The sequence below is a fragment of the Macrobrachium nipponense genome, chromosome 44 (genome assembly GCF_015104395.2).
Source record: "Macrobrachium nipponense isolate FS-2020 chromosome 44, ASM1510439v2, whole genome shotgun sequence".
NCBI classification, from domain to species: Eukaryota; Metazoa; Arthropoda; class Malacostraca; order Decapoda; family Palaemonidae; genus Macrobrachium; species Macrobrachium nipponense.
The window spans coordinates 42345025-42365996 of NC_087221.1; the positions used below are offsets into that span (position 1 = coordinate 42345025).

The 20972-nt window shown below is 35.7% G+C and overlaps 1 protein-coding gene across 1 annotated transcript in view; it reads left to right on the plus strand.

Annotated features, from left to right (window-relative positions):
- LOC135204238 (uncharacterized) overlaps positions 1 to 12430 on the plus strand; it is a 28194-nt gene extending 15764 nt beyond the window's left edge. Inside the window, exons 3-4 of the mRNA XM_064234348.1 lie at positions 7966 to 8216; positions 9021 to 12430. Of these exons, the coding sequence (XP_064090418.1) occupies positions 7966 to 8216; positions 9021 to 9596 (827 nt within the window). The 3' untranslated portion in view covers positions 9597 to 12430. The remainder of the gene's footprint in view (positions 1 to 7965; positions 8217 to 9020) is intronic.
- The last annotated feature ends 8542 nt before the right edge of the window (positions 12431 to 20972 follow it).

Consider the following 20972-nt stretch of genomic DNA (forward strand, 5'->3'; position numbering starts at 1 on the left):
CAGGCTTGCGCGATTCTCACTTGATAATTTATCTTTTCTTACCTTATTTTATTTATTTGTTTGTCTCATTTTACTTAGTTGTTATTTGCTCTTCTTTGTTATTCATTAAAGTTTATTTATTATTCATTAATTTTAAACTTTTCTGCATCGGTCTGCGTTTCCTAATAATAACAATAATAACAATAACAATAACAATAACAATAACAATAATAATAATAATAATAATAATAATAATAATAATAATAATAATAATAATAATAATAATAATAATAATAATAATAATAATAATAATAATAATAAGAGGAACAATTTCCACACTATAAGTACCATCCAGTCGAATTGGAGGACTGTGATAGACAAAAAAAAAATAATAATGATAATAATAATAAACTCGCCAATGCATTGCCATTATTTTTTTTAAATCTGACACAATGTGATCAAACATAAACTGCGGAGGTATTGGAGAATGTTTTCAACATATCTCCGGTCAATGATATCGTAACACGAAGTAATGTTCGATGTTCACATAAAAAGGCTAATAATTTATAGGTGCTATAAACACCGATTTCTTGTTGGCATTCTGTATATGACAGTTATTTATAGATGTTGGACAACAGCCTTGGAAAGTAGGTAATTCGATATATTGCAAATCATTTCATAGATGTTGTACTCGTATGTTGATATCTGTATGCTGATAATCGTTGGGTACAAATGAAATATTAATGTTTATCATATTTCAAACATTTTGCTTTACTGTTACAATTAGTAGTGAGACAGGTTTTATACACATTTGGGCATAAATAACCCTAGGCTTCGAATAAGGTAGAAAATAACAATAACTACTAAATCTGACTCTGGCTCATAATTCCTACAAACTTTCATTTTATTCTTATCAAATTATTGTTTGATTTGAATATGTCAAGTGATTCGTACAATCACGACTATTGAAGGACTTATTGATGTAAATAATTTATTTAAAAAAATTTTTGTTACACGAAAAAAGTTAGTTCAGATCCCCCCCACCCCCCACCCCCCCCCCCCCCAAAAAAACTATCAACCAATAGTGTTTTTTAATGTAATACTTCATGAATGTTTATCCTTGCCTTTTTCGATTTAGTTGAAATCTCTTTTAAGACATTATTTTTTGCTACTGATACTACAACAAATAGTAATAACGGTATTATTAATATATTATTATTAGAAATATATATTTACACTACTGTGGATTTCTTTTTTATTTTAGTGACTCATGCTATTATAATAGAATTGAATTTTACCCCCAATAAACTCTACGGGACATACCATGAAAATTTGACTACCACCACCGGCATTTTTAATAAAATTAAATCTACGTTGACCATTACCTATTTGAGACCTGCCAACCTTCGGTGCGTTGCTCACCAGTTTAGGAACAATGAGAGAACAATAATTAGAAAAACAGAGAAGAACCTTTATAAAATTAACGCAGCTGAGGCAGCAATTACTTTTATAAAACATCTATTATTATTATTATTATTATTATTATTATTATTATTATTATTATTTTATTATTATTATTATTAATTATTATTATTATTATTATTATAGTATTATATTATCATTATTATTATTATACACAATTGTTATTTAATTCACGTAGGACTCGACGACAGGCCATCATTAATCAAACGAGAAATGCTATTAAGTGCAAATACAGTACCATTAAGCTAATAACGAAGGCAATCTCCGCCATCTTCATTAAGAGTAATTAACTCATAAAGGGGCGAATTTGCTGTGCCTCTAATTGTTTACTTGCCATTAATGTGTTTCTGTGTGTGTGTGTGTTTGTGTGTATGAGAGAGAGAGAGAGAGAGAGAGAGAGAGAGAGAGAGAGAGAGAGAGAGAAGAGAGAGAGGAGTTTTGTGATTCTTTTTGATTTTTTGAAGTATTCATTAGCCAGTTGATTTGCATGCAGTAAATTTATAACAGGAAAAATTAAATGACGTTGATGTTTAGAGACTTAATTTCCAGATATATGGACTAAATTTTCCGACATTTCAAGCGATATAGAGGCTTAATTTCTCCACATTTCTAGCAATATAGAGACGTAATTTTTCCACATTTCTAGCAATATAGAGACTTAATTCGCTCAGCAATACAGGTGCTAATTTTCTCGTTAGTCTAATAAAACCGACGTTAATTTTCTCATTGCTTAACCATGAAGGTGTTAATTCTCTCACTCGCTTATCAATACAGTACTGACTATTAATTTTCTAACCTGTACTGCAAAACTAAAGTCCGTTTTCCCACCTTACTGTTAAAACAGGTGTTCATTTTCTCAACCTCCCGGTAATGTGGGTGAATTTTCTTCGATGTACTCATGAATGGCTAATTTCTATCTAGTGATACTCGGAAGGTGCGGGGGCGAAGGTGTTGGAGGGGGGGTGGGGGTTGGAGAGGGGGGAGGAGGTGTATGAGTAAGCACGGGATGATGAATGATCATGAACATGGGTCCTTGGTCGATGTTATAAAGGTATGATGCGCTTTTTTTTTTTTTTTTTTTTGACAAGATGCAATATTCATTTTTGGGGGGATTATATAATAGATTATATATACTATTATATATATCTATATTATATATTATATATACATAAAAAATTATCCTTCATTAATCAATTTAACAGACTAGGTAAGACTAACGTAAACGTTTTTTTGGGGGGGGGGGGGTTTTTTTTAGAAAAATAGACACTTTGTTGCACAGCTGTTTACAAAGTACTCTTCACAAGGCTGATCACTTTTCGAAATACCTTCCCAAGGACATTCATTTTGACTCGACAAAAGTGTTTTGTGGTTCGGTCAAGTGCCAATCAGTAATTGGGAAAAGTTCAGTACTTCGTAGAGCTCTATTTATTATCAATGTAAAAGAATGTTTACGAAAAACTTCTGAAGGCAATCCTTCTCGGGCTTGACGATTGTTCTAAATATAGGGATCGATAAATTCTTTCCTTCGAGAATCATAAAAGCATCGGAGTGATAAAAAAAAGAATTTATATTCCTTCTATATTCAGCTCAGCCGTTACCAAAGACTGAATGAATGATGCATTTCTTTTACCTCCTCTTACCGAAATATTCTTTGGGTGCTTGAATTTCAAGTCGGTGGCCCCTGTGGTGGGCTTGTTCCATATGAATAAATATCTCATCTTCTGAATAATAATAATAATAATAATAATAATAATAATAATAATAATAATAATAATAATAATAATAATAATAATAATAATAATAATAAAAATAATAAAATAATAAAAATAATAAAAATAATAAAAATGAAAATGAAAATGAAGGACGAAGGACGAAGGACAATTTTTTGTCATTATAGATTAAAAAAGGAACAGATGAATAAGTTTTAGAGGAATCCAAGCTTTCGGTACAGTAGACAAGCAATGTACTACGACCTCACGCTAGTGCATATGTGTACCACATTAAAACCTAACCTAGGAATTGATGATGGCCCCTGAAAGGGAATGTGATATGTGGTGAACTTCGCGAACCCATAAATAATGGCATATAAGGTTTAATGCGTGACACACACACACACACACACACAAACCAATAATTTATCGAGCTTAAACAATTCTGCGTAGCGCCATTCTGGCGTACAGCTGACTCTCCCTCTTGCTTTGCGAACTTTTCAAATATACGCAGTATAAGCATTCTTGTAGATAGGTTCAAGCACGGACATTTGCGCATAATAGCTCTGTGGTTAATGCTCTTTCAAATTCCTGCAGCCTTATCTGAATACGAAATCAGTTCTGACTATTTTTTGTCATTTTTAACAAGCTGAACTGTTTATTTCAGTTTCTAAAGAATGCGTTGTCGAGGTAATTTTTTTCGATTAAAGGGTTTTTTCACTACTGTTTTATACATCCCTAAATTCATATTGGAATGCATTAATAAAACAGTTAGACTTTTTAACCGTCTTATCCTGTCTTGTGAATGTCATGTGTTAATGACACTAATGGTTTTCATGTTTTAGTCTTCAGTTAATGAGTGAATCTCGTTCTTAGGTCTTATGGCTGCGATTCTTATCTCCACCACAGAAATACTCTATGGAATGTAGATTCAATCACTAGCATCGGTTTACCTTATACACAGAAAACTATATTATTTTGTTTATGAATTGAAACCCACCCTGTGAAATCTGTTGTTTTTAAACATACTTGTATTTTATTGTTTCATTTTGACTTCTCGTGGCTCGGAGCTTGAAGTTGCTCGTGTTTGTCCGTGCCATCGGCCTCTGTATTGAAAACATTATGAATTTCACCCAGTTTTGCAAGTCTGTTCGTTGCGCCTTTCAGATATATTTCTAATATTTATAATCGGTCTATTTGTACACCAAACGTTTGATTTTTACATATTCCTTAAACTACGCATTATTGGAAATATCCAGATGATTTATTACTCAAAAGCAGCTCTGGATTTACAGTGAACAGTTTACCTGCAATCTTGTAAGGACATTCGTCCTTAGTAGGGCTGTCCATTATCAGAAATCGATGGAAGACGGAAGTCCTTGTGCCTCGCAGCCGTAACTATTCGCACTTAGTCGTTCTTAGTCGTAGTGCTAGCTCGCCCAAAATCGTCGAAGCTACATTGCCTGGTCCTCATATATCATATAACCGTTTTAGGTATGATGCCAATTTGGCTATGAAATGCGTCATTTAGACTGTGGCTGACTTGTAATCTAAGGTAAACATTTTCAGTAACACTTATTTCTGTTATGTGAAATTGCCTTTAGCCAAAGAGACTCGTGTATTGATATCAGAGGCGGAATCTTGGTATCGTTTAATATTTTAATCTATTTTTTTCCGATCATGCCTCAGATATTTTATATAATTCAGCAATTGGGTCATTACTCTCTTTTTTTCGCTCGTCATGTAACTCTTGGCACCAAAAGGGCGCTTTCTGGGAAAATATGTAAATGGACTTCATATAAATAAAAGCAACGTATCTTTGAATAAAACGCCATTGCATCATGACTAGTTTAGCCTAGTCACTTAAATTATAAGTGACAATGTGTCGTAAACATGCCATTCGCAGTGACATTGTAGAAACTATAAACCTGGTATGATGAGGGTCATTGTAATGACTTATAAACTTGCCAGTATATGTGGCATTTACTCGTCCTACACATATCATTGAAATTTTATACACCAGAAACCTGTCATCATTATACCATTGTGAATGGCATAATATTATGAGTATGATGAATGCCATGAACGTGCCATTGGTTAACAGTAGTGTCAGAATTGCCATTTGTAAGTGCCATAATAAAAACATGTCTACAAATATGAACAACACTTGTACCACGAAAGTTCCCTTAGATAAGGAGGATTATAAATTGAAATGCCTCAGTCATGTTTTCCTAAGTGCAAATAAAACTCACTTAGGTACATATCTCAAGAGTCAGACAAGGAATGTTTATTCTGGACTCAAAAAGAGTTGTAGGCAAACCGTTCAGGCGAATAAACGGTTTGCCTACTACTACACAACTCACGTTCCTAATTGTTTGCTCTCGACCTTTTCCGCACAAAAACGCTCACAGCAATGTTTGCTCGCGACGTAGTTCAGGTAATTATGAAATGATGGAATGTTGACAAAGTGTTCGTCAGGCGGAATAACACTTTTGCACGAAAAATATAGCTTTTTTTTTATGTACTCCGATACTCATATAGTATTGATGTGAAGTGTGTTGTCACGTAGAACCACATATATATGAACGGTATTTGAAGCAATCTTAGTCCGTTGTGACGAAGAGTCCAAGATGGATGAAATGTGACAGAAAATTTGGCCCACACGTGAAAGAAAAAATATTGAAATTAAACATTTTGGCGATGGTAGACCTATTCATTTTTGTTTGCATCGTGATTTTACGTTGCATGGAACTATACTCTGTTTTTTTTCCATCTGTCCATCCGCCTGTGGTGTTTACGTATGGTAACACTGCGTCCCAGGCTTTAGATAGTTACATTCAGCTTACATTCAACAATAATAACAATATCCTATTTCGAATATTAACAGTGTAATTCGCATACAGTAAATTATTAAAACACTTTTCAGTTGCAGATGAACACCCAGATATCCTTTTATTTACCTAAAACTTACACATAGCGTAACTATCTAAAGCCCGGGACGCAGTGTTACCATACCCAAACACCACAGGCGGGTGGACAGATGGAAAAAAATAGAGAATAGTGGTTATTCAGCAACGGGACCAACGGCTTTACGTGACTTCCGAACCACGCCGAGAGTGAACTTCTACCACCTGAAATACACTCAGTCCGGAACGCCAGAGAATCGAACTCGCGGCCACCGAGGTGGCAGGCCAAGACCATACCGATCACGGCCACTGAGGCGCCCCCTGAATGACTTATTGCCAGTCTATATTTTATCTTTTTATCCAGATCAACACCTACTGTACAGACTTGAATGAGGTCGGGGTAGAGATAGACAGAGACAGAGATAGATAAACACAGTGAATGGGATGGGACAAAAAGGAAATTGTTTTATAAAATGTGCGAATGAGTCTCCACATCGGTGATAAGGAAAGAGACAGATTTGGTTACGTCAGCTACTAAAATTTCGTCCGAATACTTTACCAGGAATCAGTTTATCATACTGGCGTCAACCAAGTATCATGGGAGTTAAGAAAATTAAGAGAAAGGACAATTTTAGTCGTTAATGGCAGTTTAACTAAAGCATCCGGTTACATTCTGAAGTCATTGGCATTTATCAAATGGAAGAAATTGAAAAGTATTTTATTCAGTCAGGAAGACCTTTGTAAAACCTTTACAAAATAATAAAGACGTGAGTACTAAACCTTACAAAATGCTTTTTGGAGTAATGTTAGGAGCTGAGCAGACACAGAGAACGAAATCAATAAACCGTTGATAATTCCTTAAATCCAATCGTCCATTCTCCACTCAACCCTCTCCTATCGTACCGATAATCTCTACCACCCGGGCAGTTCAATCTTCTTCGTTATCCAGCCTCAAGACAGGTGTTATAAGTCCTTAAAGGTCATGGTAGCGTGACTTTCCTAGACTAATCAGCCTAGGAAATCTCAAGCAGTAACTCATTAAAAATGGAAAGCCTGTCCGTCGAATCGATTTTACAATATCTTGGATATTTCTTCGTGCAAAGTCCTCTCTTTGTCTGCCGCGCAGTTCGGCAGTACGCTTTGATTATTGAGAGCAAGGTCTAGACCTTGGTTGAGAGCTGCACAGTCCGATGACTTTATAATTCAGGAGAATAATTGACGGAATGATGATAAAAAATACAGCTTTGGGTACGAACATGACCTTCGTATTTACGTCTGATGATCTGCGATTTCCTGGCTCGGTTACACATCCGTGTTTTCGTTGGTACTTTTTGATGTAGCTACGGATCCCTTCACAGTGCAACTATGGCAGGCAAAATTACGTTTTATCAAGCAGAAAATTTAATACAGTGGTTTTTTTTTCTCCTGTTAGGAAAACTGGGAGAGATTGTGATATAAATTAATAAGTCCCCACAAAGACCAACACTTGTCTTAGAGAATTACATTTCCAGTATATATTTACATTTTATTGTTATCAAGTAACGCTGTGTTACCAGAACATAGGCCTATCACTAACATTGAATTATTACAGATGGTTATTTTTTCAGAAACTATCATAAATTCATTATGAAGTTTACATTACACTAACAATTAGTGTGTATTATGATGATGCAATCCTCTAATGGAGGAATTTACTAACTTCAAGAGTTACGAAAACAACTAATGTTTGAGTTACCATAAATTAACTTTGCGGATAACATTAAACGCAACGAATAGCGGACATAATGATGATGCAAATTTTTGAAAACCCTCTGTTAAACTTGAAGGAACTTACCAACTGCAAGAGTTACGAAAACAGCTAATATAAGATCTCCATCATGTTTCCCCAGATACAATCTACCCAGGGACCAACACCACCCTCACGCTGTCCGAGTACGTGCTTCGACCCATCGACTGCAACTTCGACCTCAGCTTCTACCCCTTCGACGTCCACACGTGCGAACTCACGTTAGTCCTGGTGCCCCACAACATGAAGCACGCCCGACTGGTCCTACCCAATAACGGGGCCAGGTACACGGGCGTGACTAGACTCAGTGATTTCACCTTTGAGGATCTTGAGATCAGAAATGAGGACGTCAAGGTTTGTTGGGAACATTGCTGAATTGTTTCTTCTTGAATTGTCTACGAAACGGTCCATTGTCTATAAAATTGCACAGTAGATAGTCTATTGTCTATAAAATTGCATATTAGATGGTCTATAGAATTATCTATTAAATTGTCTTTTAAATTCTCTATAAAATTGTCTATTCAAATGCCTATAAATTTTCGATTTAACTGTCTGTAAAATGGTCTATAAAACCGCCTTTTAAATAGTCCATAAAATTGCCTATTAAATTGTCCATAAAATAGTCTATTAAATTGTCTGTTAAACTGTCTACTAAATTGTCTATAAATTGTCAAAATTATCTGTAAAATTGTGTATAAGACTGCCTATTAACTTGTTCATAGAACGCCCTATTAGATTGTCTATTAAATTGCATATAAAATAGTTGCTTTTAGTATTTTTCTTTATACTTTAAGCTATTTTCCAATTGCATTTTAATGATTTTCTTAATACATACTCCCGTGTAAATCTTCATCTACATATTGAAATGGCACTTTTATTCATTCTTCAATACTTTACATTAACCTTCCTCTTTCTAAAGATAATATCTCTGTATAATGATTTTTCTTTCCAGGTGAAGAGAGAGTAGTCTTTTGGTCTCTTTCCAGTAGGTGCGAAAGAGCAATAAAGCTTTAGCTTTCTTTCCATTATTCTTTCCATTATTCTGAGCAATGTCTCTTTCCAGGTAAAGGGACCAATGTGCTTTCTTTACATTTCTATTATTTTCAGTAATGTTTCTTACCACATACAGAGAGTGATTGGACTTGGTTTCCCTTGCAGATCGGCGCCGAGGAACACAGCGGAGTGGTACTGAGCATGCGCTTGAGTCGACACTCGGCCTACATCATGGTCTCGGTAATCCTGCCGTCCTTCATCCTCCTGGGCATCAGCATGGCGTCCCTCTGGATGACCTCCCAGACGAGCGGCTCCTCCACGCGCCTCCTCGTGAGCTGCGGATGCACGGGAGCTTTCCTCGCCCTGTGGCTCATAGCCAGCTTCAACAGCCCCACGACGGGAAGGGTGAAGGCCCTTGACGTGTGGCTGTGCTTCTGCACGATGCACTCCGTTCTGCTGACTCTCCTCCACGTCTTCGTCGACATCTTCGGCCCCACGGAGTCTCAGACTCTCTTCTCCCGCGTGATGTCCCGTTCGCCGTCGAGGATGAGGGAGGTGAAGCCCATCGAGTCTGGCAGCATCTACGACAACCTGATTCGCGTCCCCGATAGCGACGACGCCTGGACGGCGTCCTACTGGATCGTCTTCATAGCCAGGGTGGTCTCCCCGGCCCTGGTCGTGCTCTTCAACGCCTCGTTCTGGCCCTTCGTCATCTACTTCAGCAGGAACCCCCTGCCCTGATGCGTGCTCAACTCGATGCTGAATATACTCAACGGAAAATCTATCTATTTTTATGCGATTCTTCCGAAACAGATTTGTAAACTGTGCACGTAGATTTTAGAGGTCCTCCAGTGGGACTTTTAGGTATTTTTGGGCTGTAAGCCGTTACGTGTGGGGCCAATTACAGTGCCGAATTTTATTCCTTGAACAATCTGTACCCAAGAGGAACTATGTAAGCATCAGGTGCGGACAATATTCCAATACTCTGTTTATTCAATCTAGTTTAGACTGACAACATATGCTCTTCATACCCAGCAGGCAACTAAAACATGTTATGTCTTCAAACTGGTTTTGTGAATGACACTCATAGTACTTAAAACATTTATATATATATTCGTCTCATCACACAACATTTGCAAAGGCAAACGAACTAATATTACAACTACAGCTGTAGCTAGTGTATATGTACTTTCATTCTTATAATGGTTTATGATTTAGATATAAAAATTCCCAGTTATTTTTGTCAGACAGACAATCGGACGAACTAATATTTCAACTACAACATAAGCTGTAGCTAGTGCATATGTACATTTCATTGTTGTAATAATTTACGATTTATGTATAAAAGTCCCCGCTTTTTTTATAGTTTGATGGTTCAGTCCACTTATCCACAGCACGTGATATATTTATTCAGTGGCAGGAACTACGTGCAAAGCAGGTATCACGAATTGGCCATAAATGTTGAATGTATTTATGTGTACACCTTCATCTCTCTTGTGTATTTATAGATAAGTTGGCCCATCAACTTCCGTTCCTTTGATGAGGGTAATCTTACATGTTATCTGTTAAAAATGGCCTTTTTTATGACGTCAATTTCAGCCACAATCACTAGTAACGATTTCTTCTTTTACAGTCAGCAATTTAGAAGTAGCAGAATTTTCTGTACATGCTATTATTAACAAGTATAAATTGTTAATGTTAATCAATCGCGAAGATTTCTCCTCTGTACAATAAGCTATAACGCGAAAATTTGTGTCCGTGAAATAGCAGTTATGGAAAAGTTAATATTACACTATTAATCAATGAATGAAAAAATGTTCCTGCAATTAAGGCACTGTCACATTTAAATAATTAATAATAATAATAATAATAATAATAATAATAATAATAATAATAATAATAATAATAATAATAATAATAATAATAATAATAATAATAGGTTACGAACACGAGTGGTTTAATGTTGATGCTGGCATGGTAAGCAATCGGGTTATTTCTTTATTTAAAGCCCTTTTTTATTTCATTTCGTATTTAGTCCTCCAATAAATCGATAAAGAATTAATTTAAAATGTCATTTGCTTTTTATGACTCGTAAGCACATCCCGTGTCGCTAATTATCGTTCAATTCCCTTTTTATTTCGTGTTTGGTCAATATTTGTAGTTTTATACACAATTCATTCCAAATGGTGTAGTATATCCTCTTCATTTAGCTTCGTTTCATATTGATTCGCGTTCTAATAATATCCAAATGGGCGTTTGAGTCATTGCATATTGAATGTTCAGACGAGTTCTTGTTGGTTCACACTGGCAGGCTGATCATTTTATTAAAGATTCCGAGTTTTAAATGAAATCATTGCTCGTCTTTTGTTTGGATAGTTGATACTGACATATATTCACCTGATTTTGTAATGAATTTTATATACATTCAACAAGTTTGATAAATCTTTGATATGCTAGAAAAAGTAAATGCTAGTTACTTTAGTGAATTTATGAAAAAAAAAACATATAGATATATTATATATATAATTATATATATGTATATATATAATTATATATACATTATATATATATAATTATATATACATTAATTATATGTATATAATTATATATACATTAATTATATATATATAATTATATATTCAGTTTCATTTCCTAAGAGATAAGTAATTTGCACGAACATTCTCTAACATTCTGACAATCAAATACCAATCTGATAAATATCTTGATACGTTAAAAAGCAAATTACAACAATATTTACTTGTAAAAGTACATATTTAATTTGCAAAAAAAAGGGTTTAGAGTATTTCCTTCAATCTTTATAATAACTAAGGTCTTTCTTAATTCACAAACAAAAATCTTGCAGGTAACAAACAGCACTAGGAACAGATTTTAGCAATAAGTACAACTCTGGAGATTTTTATATGAAAACAGATGTTTATGTGTTAGTAGGATTAGATATTCAATGCTATATTTTATATGGAAAAGTCTCCTGTAAATATATTGAGTTGTCCTAAACGTGATGTTTGTAGAAAATATAAAACTTTGTACGACTGTTTATGGAAATGTTTATCACTAGAATTTTTTTTTACGAATCTTGATGGAATTATTATTGATCTCACTAGTGCTAAGGAATAAATTTGTATGTGATAGTCTCATTTTGTAAATACATCTATCTAATGTACAAGTTGTAGCAGTAGAACATAAAAACGCCATTTTTGAATTTGTAAATACATAATACTCACCGATATACTTACTGGGTTTGTAAATAGATTAGAATGGGAGTATATTTATATATACATATATATTTATAAAGGAAACTTGATTGATGTTTTACACTGATGGTACAACTTAGATCTTTGAATTTAATGAACAAATTTAGTACTGAGGAAACTGATGAGCTTTTCTGAATCTTAAGTTAATTCTGTTGACTTAATTAAAGCGCTATGTGAGTTTATTCAACAAAAACTCAGCGCGTCAATCACTGATATTTAGCATCTAATAGGTGTGTAGAATGCTCAGACCTAAGCATACCTTCATACAAACATGCATAAACACATACATACATACATACATACATACATCACCATTACATACATTACATACACATACCAACATACATCTACCTACATACATACATACATACATACATACATACATACACACGCGTGTTTGGTTTTCATTCCCGTTTGCGTGCGTCAACCCTCAATAAATTTGCCTTGAACCAAATACCATCGGCGCGACTTTGCTCACTAAAATAACTACTAGAATTGTCTGCATTCCCAGAAAGGATTTATAAAAACATGAATTTAACTGACCTTAACTGAAGCCCAGGTTCTTTTATTCTGTATTTCTAAAATAAGACTGAACAAAATGGTGTGATTTTTTTTATTTATTAGACCCGTGGTCATTACCTACACTCAAGACACGCACTATGTTTTTTTTTATATACAGACACATCAGACACGCACACATACATACACATGTGTATATAAATGTTTGTATATACATCCATATATATACTATGATATACAACATTTAAGTTAGCTAATTGGTTGCCCTGTAAAATTAAATGCTCAATTTTCTCCCTGAAGTCTTGTCTCAAATGGTATCCTCGTCATCACATTGAAAGTTTTGGTAAAAAAAAATGGGTCTTGACTATGTGAAAATGCCTAGAGTCTGAAATATTAGTGCCAATATTTAACATAATATATTTCTAACACTGGTGAGACACAAGTATGACTTCCGAAGAAGGTTAAATAATTGTCATTACCAAAATACTCTCATAAACTGTATCTTTATCAAGGGGAGAATATTATCGCTTAATTGAATGCAAGTCATATGTATAATTCAGAAAAAAAAGTTTAATTAATTCTTTTTTCCATTCATCTAATGAATAATTGAATGATTGGTAAGGTTGAATGCACAATATTTTGCAAACCACTTATGTACTTGACGATTGGAGTTTCATATCTCTAGGACAAAATTCTTTTTGACAAATTTGCTGTTAAGTGGACAAAAATAAATGTTAATAAATTTCTAATGATAGTTTTCTTCATACATATTCCTCTTAATTACACACAACAGGCAGTTCAATGCCCAACCTTTAGTTCGTTACAACTGTGATAGTTTATGCTATTTTAATTTTAATGGCGTCAATGTCAAACTGACCCTCCTTGACTGAAAAACATTGAATGTTGAATAGTCTTGTGTGCATGAGAATAAATAGTTGCGCTAATCCATGGCGTCTTTATGGTAGCATTTTATTTTATCATTTACTGTAACCTCGCTTGAGGTGCACCAGCTCAATTTCAGGCGAAACTGCCCACGTAAACTGAGCTTACGTAATCAACCAACCATCAAATATGTTTATAAAATCTTGATCGGTTTGTCTGGTAAAGCTCCAGTGGATTTTTAAAAATATTTTTCAAGTTACGGTGTCAACCACAAGAAGCCTCAGTCAGTCAACTATTCAGAGGTTCGGTTCCTCATTTGTTTGAAAAGGAAGGCCATGGACTCTTCTGATTGGTCCAGGTGGCGCTCCAGGCAGCCGGAATTCCGGTGGACTGGAGGCAAAGACAATACACGAAAGATGGGAAACTGACTATTAATACCATTAAAAAAAAAACATCATCCAACCCGTCAGAATGCGCGCCATCTTTTGATCATGCCCTCAACTAAAACTCGGTTGTGGCGTAGCGCGGCTTTTTTAAATGTCAAAATTTATTCTTATGCTCCAATAAACTTCTCTTTATAAATTATTGAATACTAAATCGATTAATATTGCTTGTTAACATGATTATAGGGCTCTATCATAGCTTATGACTTATATATTAGGCATTTCTGAATCATTAAATAAAATCCTTCAGTTAATGTAACATTAATTGCTAAGTATCTTTATCTAAAATTGAGAGGGCAGTTAGAATGAAACAAACTTATTCTCATATTATCTTATTATTTCACCAATATAGTATACAGTAATTATTTTCCTTTTTTTGGGCTTGTGCTTATGATTGTATACTGTACATACCTAAGCGACTGTACACAAATGTTCTTGCAAAGAACATAAGCAGAGTAAAAGAAATGGCACATGCTTCATTTGCATGCAATAGTCATACAAGTCATGCAAACAAAACATGCATATATCAGAATTTAAATAGCAAACACAGCATGGGATAATCAAAACCAATAATATGAAATCAAAATTAAAAAGCAGACTTAACTTGCATGCTGATTAGGCAAAAGTTAAGCAATATTTGTTAATAAAACTAAGAAAAGTACAACAACAAAGTAGTAAAAGTAAGGTACCCTTTTATAACAAATGCAATGTTGTATTTTACAGAATGCTGTATAAGCAAAAATCTAGGTTTAACTTAATTTTCATGAAAAGCAAATGAAAATTGAAATCACAAATCAAATAGGAAACAAACCTATTTATAACAATTTCTTAAAATCTCATAGCCCAATTGTGGGAGTTCTCAAAAATGCATATTCAATTGGCACCCTTTTATGAAGGTAATGTAACCAACACTTCTGCCTGGTATTTTCTAGTAAAATGCCATTTCTGCAAGAAGCATGCACATTCCTAAAAAGATTTGAAACAATTATTCTAATTGACTTGAACCATGTTTCTTTTTGCATCATGTACAGTACAAGCAAATATCATAGGTTTTCACAACTTGTTTTGCCAATCTATTACTACTGTATTACTGCGTACATTTGCTGCCAAATGGTAAATTTACTTTGGAATACTATGAGGGGTGTTGGTACCAATTACAAGATTTCATTTTAAAAATTGAACAATTATGAGCATATAATGCAGAAACATAGATGAAACGGTAAGAATGGATCTTGTGGGAGCAGATATATATATTTTTTTATTTTGAATGCTTTTATCCATACATATAGGAAAATTCAATCATAGATTAAAAGGTTAGTGAACTTGAAATTAAAGTAAAACACTCTAACTTAACTAACCTACTTAAGCTCTCCCATATGAATGCTCCCACAAGATCCATCCTTCCTGATGAAACAACTTTGGTTTGCTAAATAGTTGCTTATTAATGAAAAATTGAGGTAAACATTTATAACTACAACCCAAGGGTAAGCTGCTGAGAATAAAACATAACTTCATTGTCCCCACTACTCTTCGTAGTAGCCATGATTCCCATGACAAAAGTACTAGAGAAGATGGATGCCGGGTACCAACTCAAGAAAAGAGGCAACAGAATCAACCATCTGATGTTCATGTACGACATCAAGCTGTATGGTAAGAGCATCAAGGAAATAGATACCCTAATCCAGACTGTAAGGATTGTATCTGGGGACATCAGGATGGAGTTTGGAATAGAAAAATGCGCCTTAGTCAACATACAAAAAGACAAAGTAACGAGAACTGAAGGGATAAAGTTACCAGATGGGAGCAACATCAAACACATAGATGAGACGGGATACAAATACCTGGGAATAATGGAAGGAGAGGATATAAAACACCAAGAGATGAAGGACACGATCAGGAAAGAATATATGCAGAGACTCAAGGCGATACTCAAGTCAAAACTCAACGCCGGAAATATGATAAAAGCCATAAACACATGGGCAGTGCCAGTAATCAGATACAGTGCAGGAATAGTGGAATGGACGAAGGCAGAACTCCGCAGCATAGATCAGAAAACTAGGAAACATATGACAATACACAAAGCACTACACCCAAGAGCAAATACGGACAGACTATACATAACACGAAAGGAAGGAGGGAGAGAACTACTAAGTATAGAGGACTGCGTCAACATCGAGAACAGAGCACTGGGGCAATATCTGAAAACCAGTGAAGACGAGTGGCTAAAGAGTGCATGGGAAGAAGGACTAATAAAAGTAGACGAAGACCCAGAAATATACACACACAGGAGAATGACAAACAGAACAGAGGAATGGCACAACAAACCAATGCACGGACAATACATGAGACAAACTAAAGAACTAGCCAGCGACGACACATGGCAATGGCTACAGAGGGGAGAGCTAAAGAAGGAAACTGAAGGAATGATAACAGCGGCACAAGATCAGGCCCTAAGGCCCTAAGAACCAGATATGTTCAAGAACGATAGACGGAAATAACATCTCTCCCATATGTAGAAGTGCAATACGAAAAATGAAACCATAAACCACATAGCAAGCGAATGCCCGGCACTTGCACAGAACCAGTACAAAAAGAGGCACGATTCAGTGGCAAAAGTCCTCTACTGGAGCCTGTGCAAGAAACACCAGCTACCTTGCAGTAATAAGTGGTACGAGCACCAACCTGAATGAGTGATTGAAAACGATCAGGCAAAGATCCTCTGGGACTATGGTATCAGAACAGATAGGGTGATACGTGCAAATAGACCAGACGTGACGTTGATTGACAAAGTCAAGAAGAAAGTATCACTCATTGATGTCGCAATACCATGGGACACCAGAGTTGAAGAGAAAGAGAGGGAAAAAATGGATAAGTATCAAGATCTGAAAATAGAAATAAGAAGGATATGGGATATGCCAGTGGAAATTGTACCCATAATCATAGGAGCACTAGGCACGATCCCAAGATCCCTGAAAAGGAATCTAGAAAAACTAGAGGCTGAAGTAGCTCCAGGACTCATGAAGAAGAGTGTTATCCTAGAAACGGTGCACATAGTAAGAAAAGTGATCGACTCCTAAGGAGGCAGGATGCAAGCCGGAACCCAACACTATAAATACCACCCAGTCGAATTGGAGGACTGTGATAAAGCACAAAAAAAGAAAAAAAATAATAATAATAATGTAAAGGTCACGATGTAGAATGATACGTCTGGGAGATGTAGAGAGCTTAGTCCTCTCCCACTTTGGAGTTGCAAGATTCTGTAGACCTCTTTTGTCTAAGATTAAATCTGCAATGGGTTTGTGATGCTGCTCCTTTTTCAAGATCATTTCAGACGAAAAAGAAAGCAATTCGTATACTGAGGTTTATGAGGCAATAGTTATTTCATTAGAACAAAAGTGTTGATAACATGATTGTTCATATAAGGAATTGGTCAGGTTGCAGACACTGATCACGGATCTGAAACCCAGAATTGCTTCAGATGTTCTGACAGCTTATTTTTGTGACGACTTTAACTCGTCCTGACATTGTGAATTTTGCTTATATGCTGCTTTTGAATATACCAGTATAAGGCACATGTATTCCGTTCTCCATTGACACCAGAATGAGTGTCATGGCTTGAATAATAACTTCGCAGACAACGTACTAAGTCGAATTAAATTCGCCGTCGAAGAATGCTATGGCGCCTACAAAATGAAATAAACCAACAAATGGATACCAATAGGTAGCACAGAAGTGGATGCTGCTGCCCATACATCCACACAACATAATACGTATAAAGAAAATCTTTCCATTTCGTGCAAATCATGAATGAGCATGGAGGATATATCCCAACGCCAGAGTTTATAGCTCAGTCATGCCAACGTACCATCTCACGTCCTTGTGGGGAGATATAAAAGTAGGATATGATAGAAGGATAAAAAAAGGATATGAAGGTAGGATACAAGAGGATATAAGAGGATATAAAAGAGGGATATAAAATGAGAATAAGAGGATATAATGGTAAAATATGAAAATACGATATAAACTGGAAGAAATAAAAAGTATGGATATAAAAATGGGACTGGATGAGAAGATGATATAAAGTAGGTATATAAAAAGGAGGATAAAAAGAGGATATAAAACGACGATATAAAAGACATGCAAGAAGGTAGGATACAAAGGTAGGACATAAAAAGGAGGACATACGGGGAGCCTATAAAAGGAAGGACATAAAAGCAGGATATAAAAAGCTATAAAGAGACTGTTCACCATAAAAGCTTCATCGCGACGTCTCTTTTGCAGTCGGGAATTTGAACCAAATTCTTAAAAAAAAATTGTTAGTGAATTTCTCTTTATGCATTCCATGAAACTGCATTCATTCATATAATAATAGATTATAAGTACAATGAAAATAGTCCGATGTCTTGTTTGTTATGGCAATGGTGGTGAAGGAATTTGAAACTGCATTAATGAACAATGCAAGTACAATGAACAGACGCGATTTTTAATGATTAAGAACAAGTCACAGACGCATTATTTCTCATGGAAAATCAATCAAATATAATGAATCGTACCTTCATTTTTCTCTGATTGAAAAACATTATAGGCCCAGATAACTACACATTTAAACTATTGTACATTATTCATTTATAAACACACACAAATACACAAACACTCGTGCCTGGGCGTTTGTGTAGCCTGTGACACACTCTCACATTGAAGCATTTGTAATTCGGCCCAAATATCTTCCTCTGTCTCGAACAGTCGTCTGTAACGTCTGTCTGTCTGTCCGTCTAGTATCCTCTCAGAGAGAGAGAGAGGAAGTAAAGAAAACAATGAAAAACGTCTTTCATACGAATATGCAAGTCAGCGATAAAGGTACGTTAAACGATGAACCGTACGTTAATTAGAGAGAGAGAGAGAGAGGAGAGAGAGAAGAGAGCGAGAGAGAGAGAGAGAGAGGATGATGAGAGATGAGAGAGAGAGAGACTGCTGACATAGTTTACGAAAGAGCTAAGGTTGCTTTAATACAATTTTGTCTTTGCACATTGTCCATCTCGCTAAGTTTGGAGATCTTAATTATAATACTTATTGTATAACAATAATAATAATACACCAGATCGAAATGATTGATATGGCGGTTTACTTGGCGTCAGGGAACAACTGGGAATTGATGACAGCTTTTTCTGAAGACATCATCTGGGGCGTGAGCGCTGAATCTGAACTGAGGGAGAGAGAGAGAGAGTGAGAGAGAGAGAGAGAGAGAGAGAGAGGGAGGCGGGATCATGTTCCCTGATAGATTGCTGTATCGTTCATAACAATGAGAGTCATCTTATGTGGTACAGTTATTCCTTCACTCGATAAATATCATATAAGAAAGCATTAGGAGATATATTTTAGTAAGGTAATGTGGAAAGTCTGTAGATAATGTTGAAACTCCTAGATGGGAGAGAACATTTTGATATAACCGCAGGAAACAGGATATACAATTTACAAGCTGACGATAGGAGGGCTATAACGCGCGGAGAACACTAAATAAACTAAATGCCGTAAAAGAAATAATAATAATTAATAATAATAATAAATAACTAATAATATAATAATAATAACAATAATAATAATAAATAATAATAAATAATAAATAATAACTAAAATAATTACAGAAAGATGGATACTGGGTACCAACTCAAGAAAAGAGGCAACAGAATCAACCATCTGATGTTCATGGGTGACATCAAGCTGTATGGTAAGAGCATCAAGGAAATAGATACCCTAATCCAGACTGTAAGGATTGTATCTGGGGACATCAGGATGGAGTTTGGGATAGAAAATGCGCCTTAGTCAACATACAAAAACAAAAAGGCAAAGTAACAAGAAGTGAAGGGATAAAGCTACCAATCGGAGCAACATCAAACACATTGATGAGAGGATACAAATACCTGGGAATAATGGAAGGAGGGATATAAACACCAAGAGATGAAGGACACGATCAGGAAAGATTATATGCAGACTCAAGGCGATACTCATGTCAAAACTCAACGCCGGAAATATGATAAAAGCCATAAACACATGGGCAGTGCCAGTAATCAGATTCAGCGCAGGAATAGTGGAATGGACGAAGGCAGAACTCCGCAGCATAGATCAGAAAACCAGGAAACATATGACAATACACAAAGCACACTACACCCAAGAGCAAATACGGACAGACTATACATAACACGAAAGGAAGGAGGGAGAGGACTACTAAGTATAGAGGACTGCGTCCAACATCGAGAAACAGAGCACTGGACAATATCTGAAAACAAAACCAGTGAAGACGAGTGGCTAAAGAGTGCATGGGAAGAAGTACTAATGAAAATAGACGAAGACCCAGAAATATACAGAGACAGGAGAATGACAAACAGAACAGAGGACTGGCGCAACAAACCAATGCACAGACAATACATGAGACAGAATAAAAAACTAGCCAGCGATGACACATGGCAATGGCTACAGAGGGGAGAGCTAAAGAAGGAAACTGAAGGAATGATAACAGCGGCACAAGATCAGGCCCTAAGAACCAGATATGTTCAAAGAACGATAGACGGAAATAACATCTCTCCCATATGTAGGAAGTGCGATACGAAAAATGAAACCATAAACCACATAGCAAGCGAATGGCCGGCATTTGCACAGAACCAGTACAAAAAGAGGCATGATTCAGTGGCAAAAGCCCTCCACTGGAGCCTGTGCAAGAAACATCAACTACCTTGCAGTAATAAGTGGTACGAACACCAACTTGAAGGAGTGATAGAAAACGATCAGGCAAAGATCCTCTGGGACTATGGTATCAGAACAGATAGGGTGATACGTGCAAATAGACCAGACGTGACGCCTGATTCGACAAAAATCAAGAACGAAAGTATCACTCATTGATGTCGCAATACCATGGGACACCAGAGTTGAAGAGAAAGAGAGAGAAAAAAATGAATAAGTATCAAGATCTGAAAATAGAAATAAGAAGGATATGGGATATGCCAGTG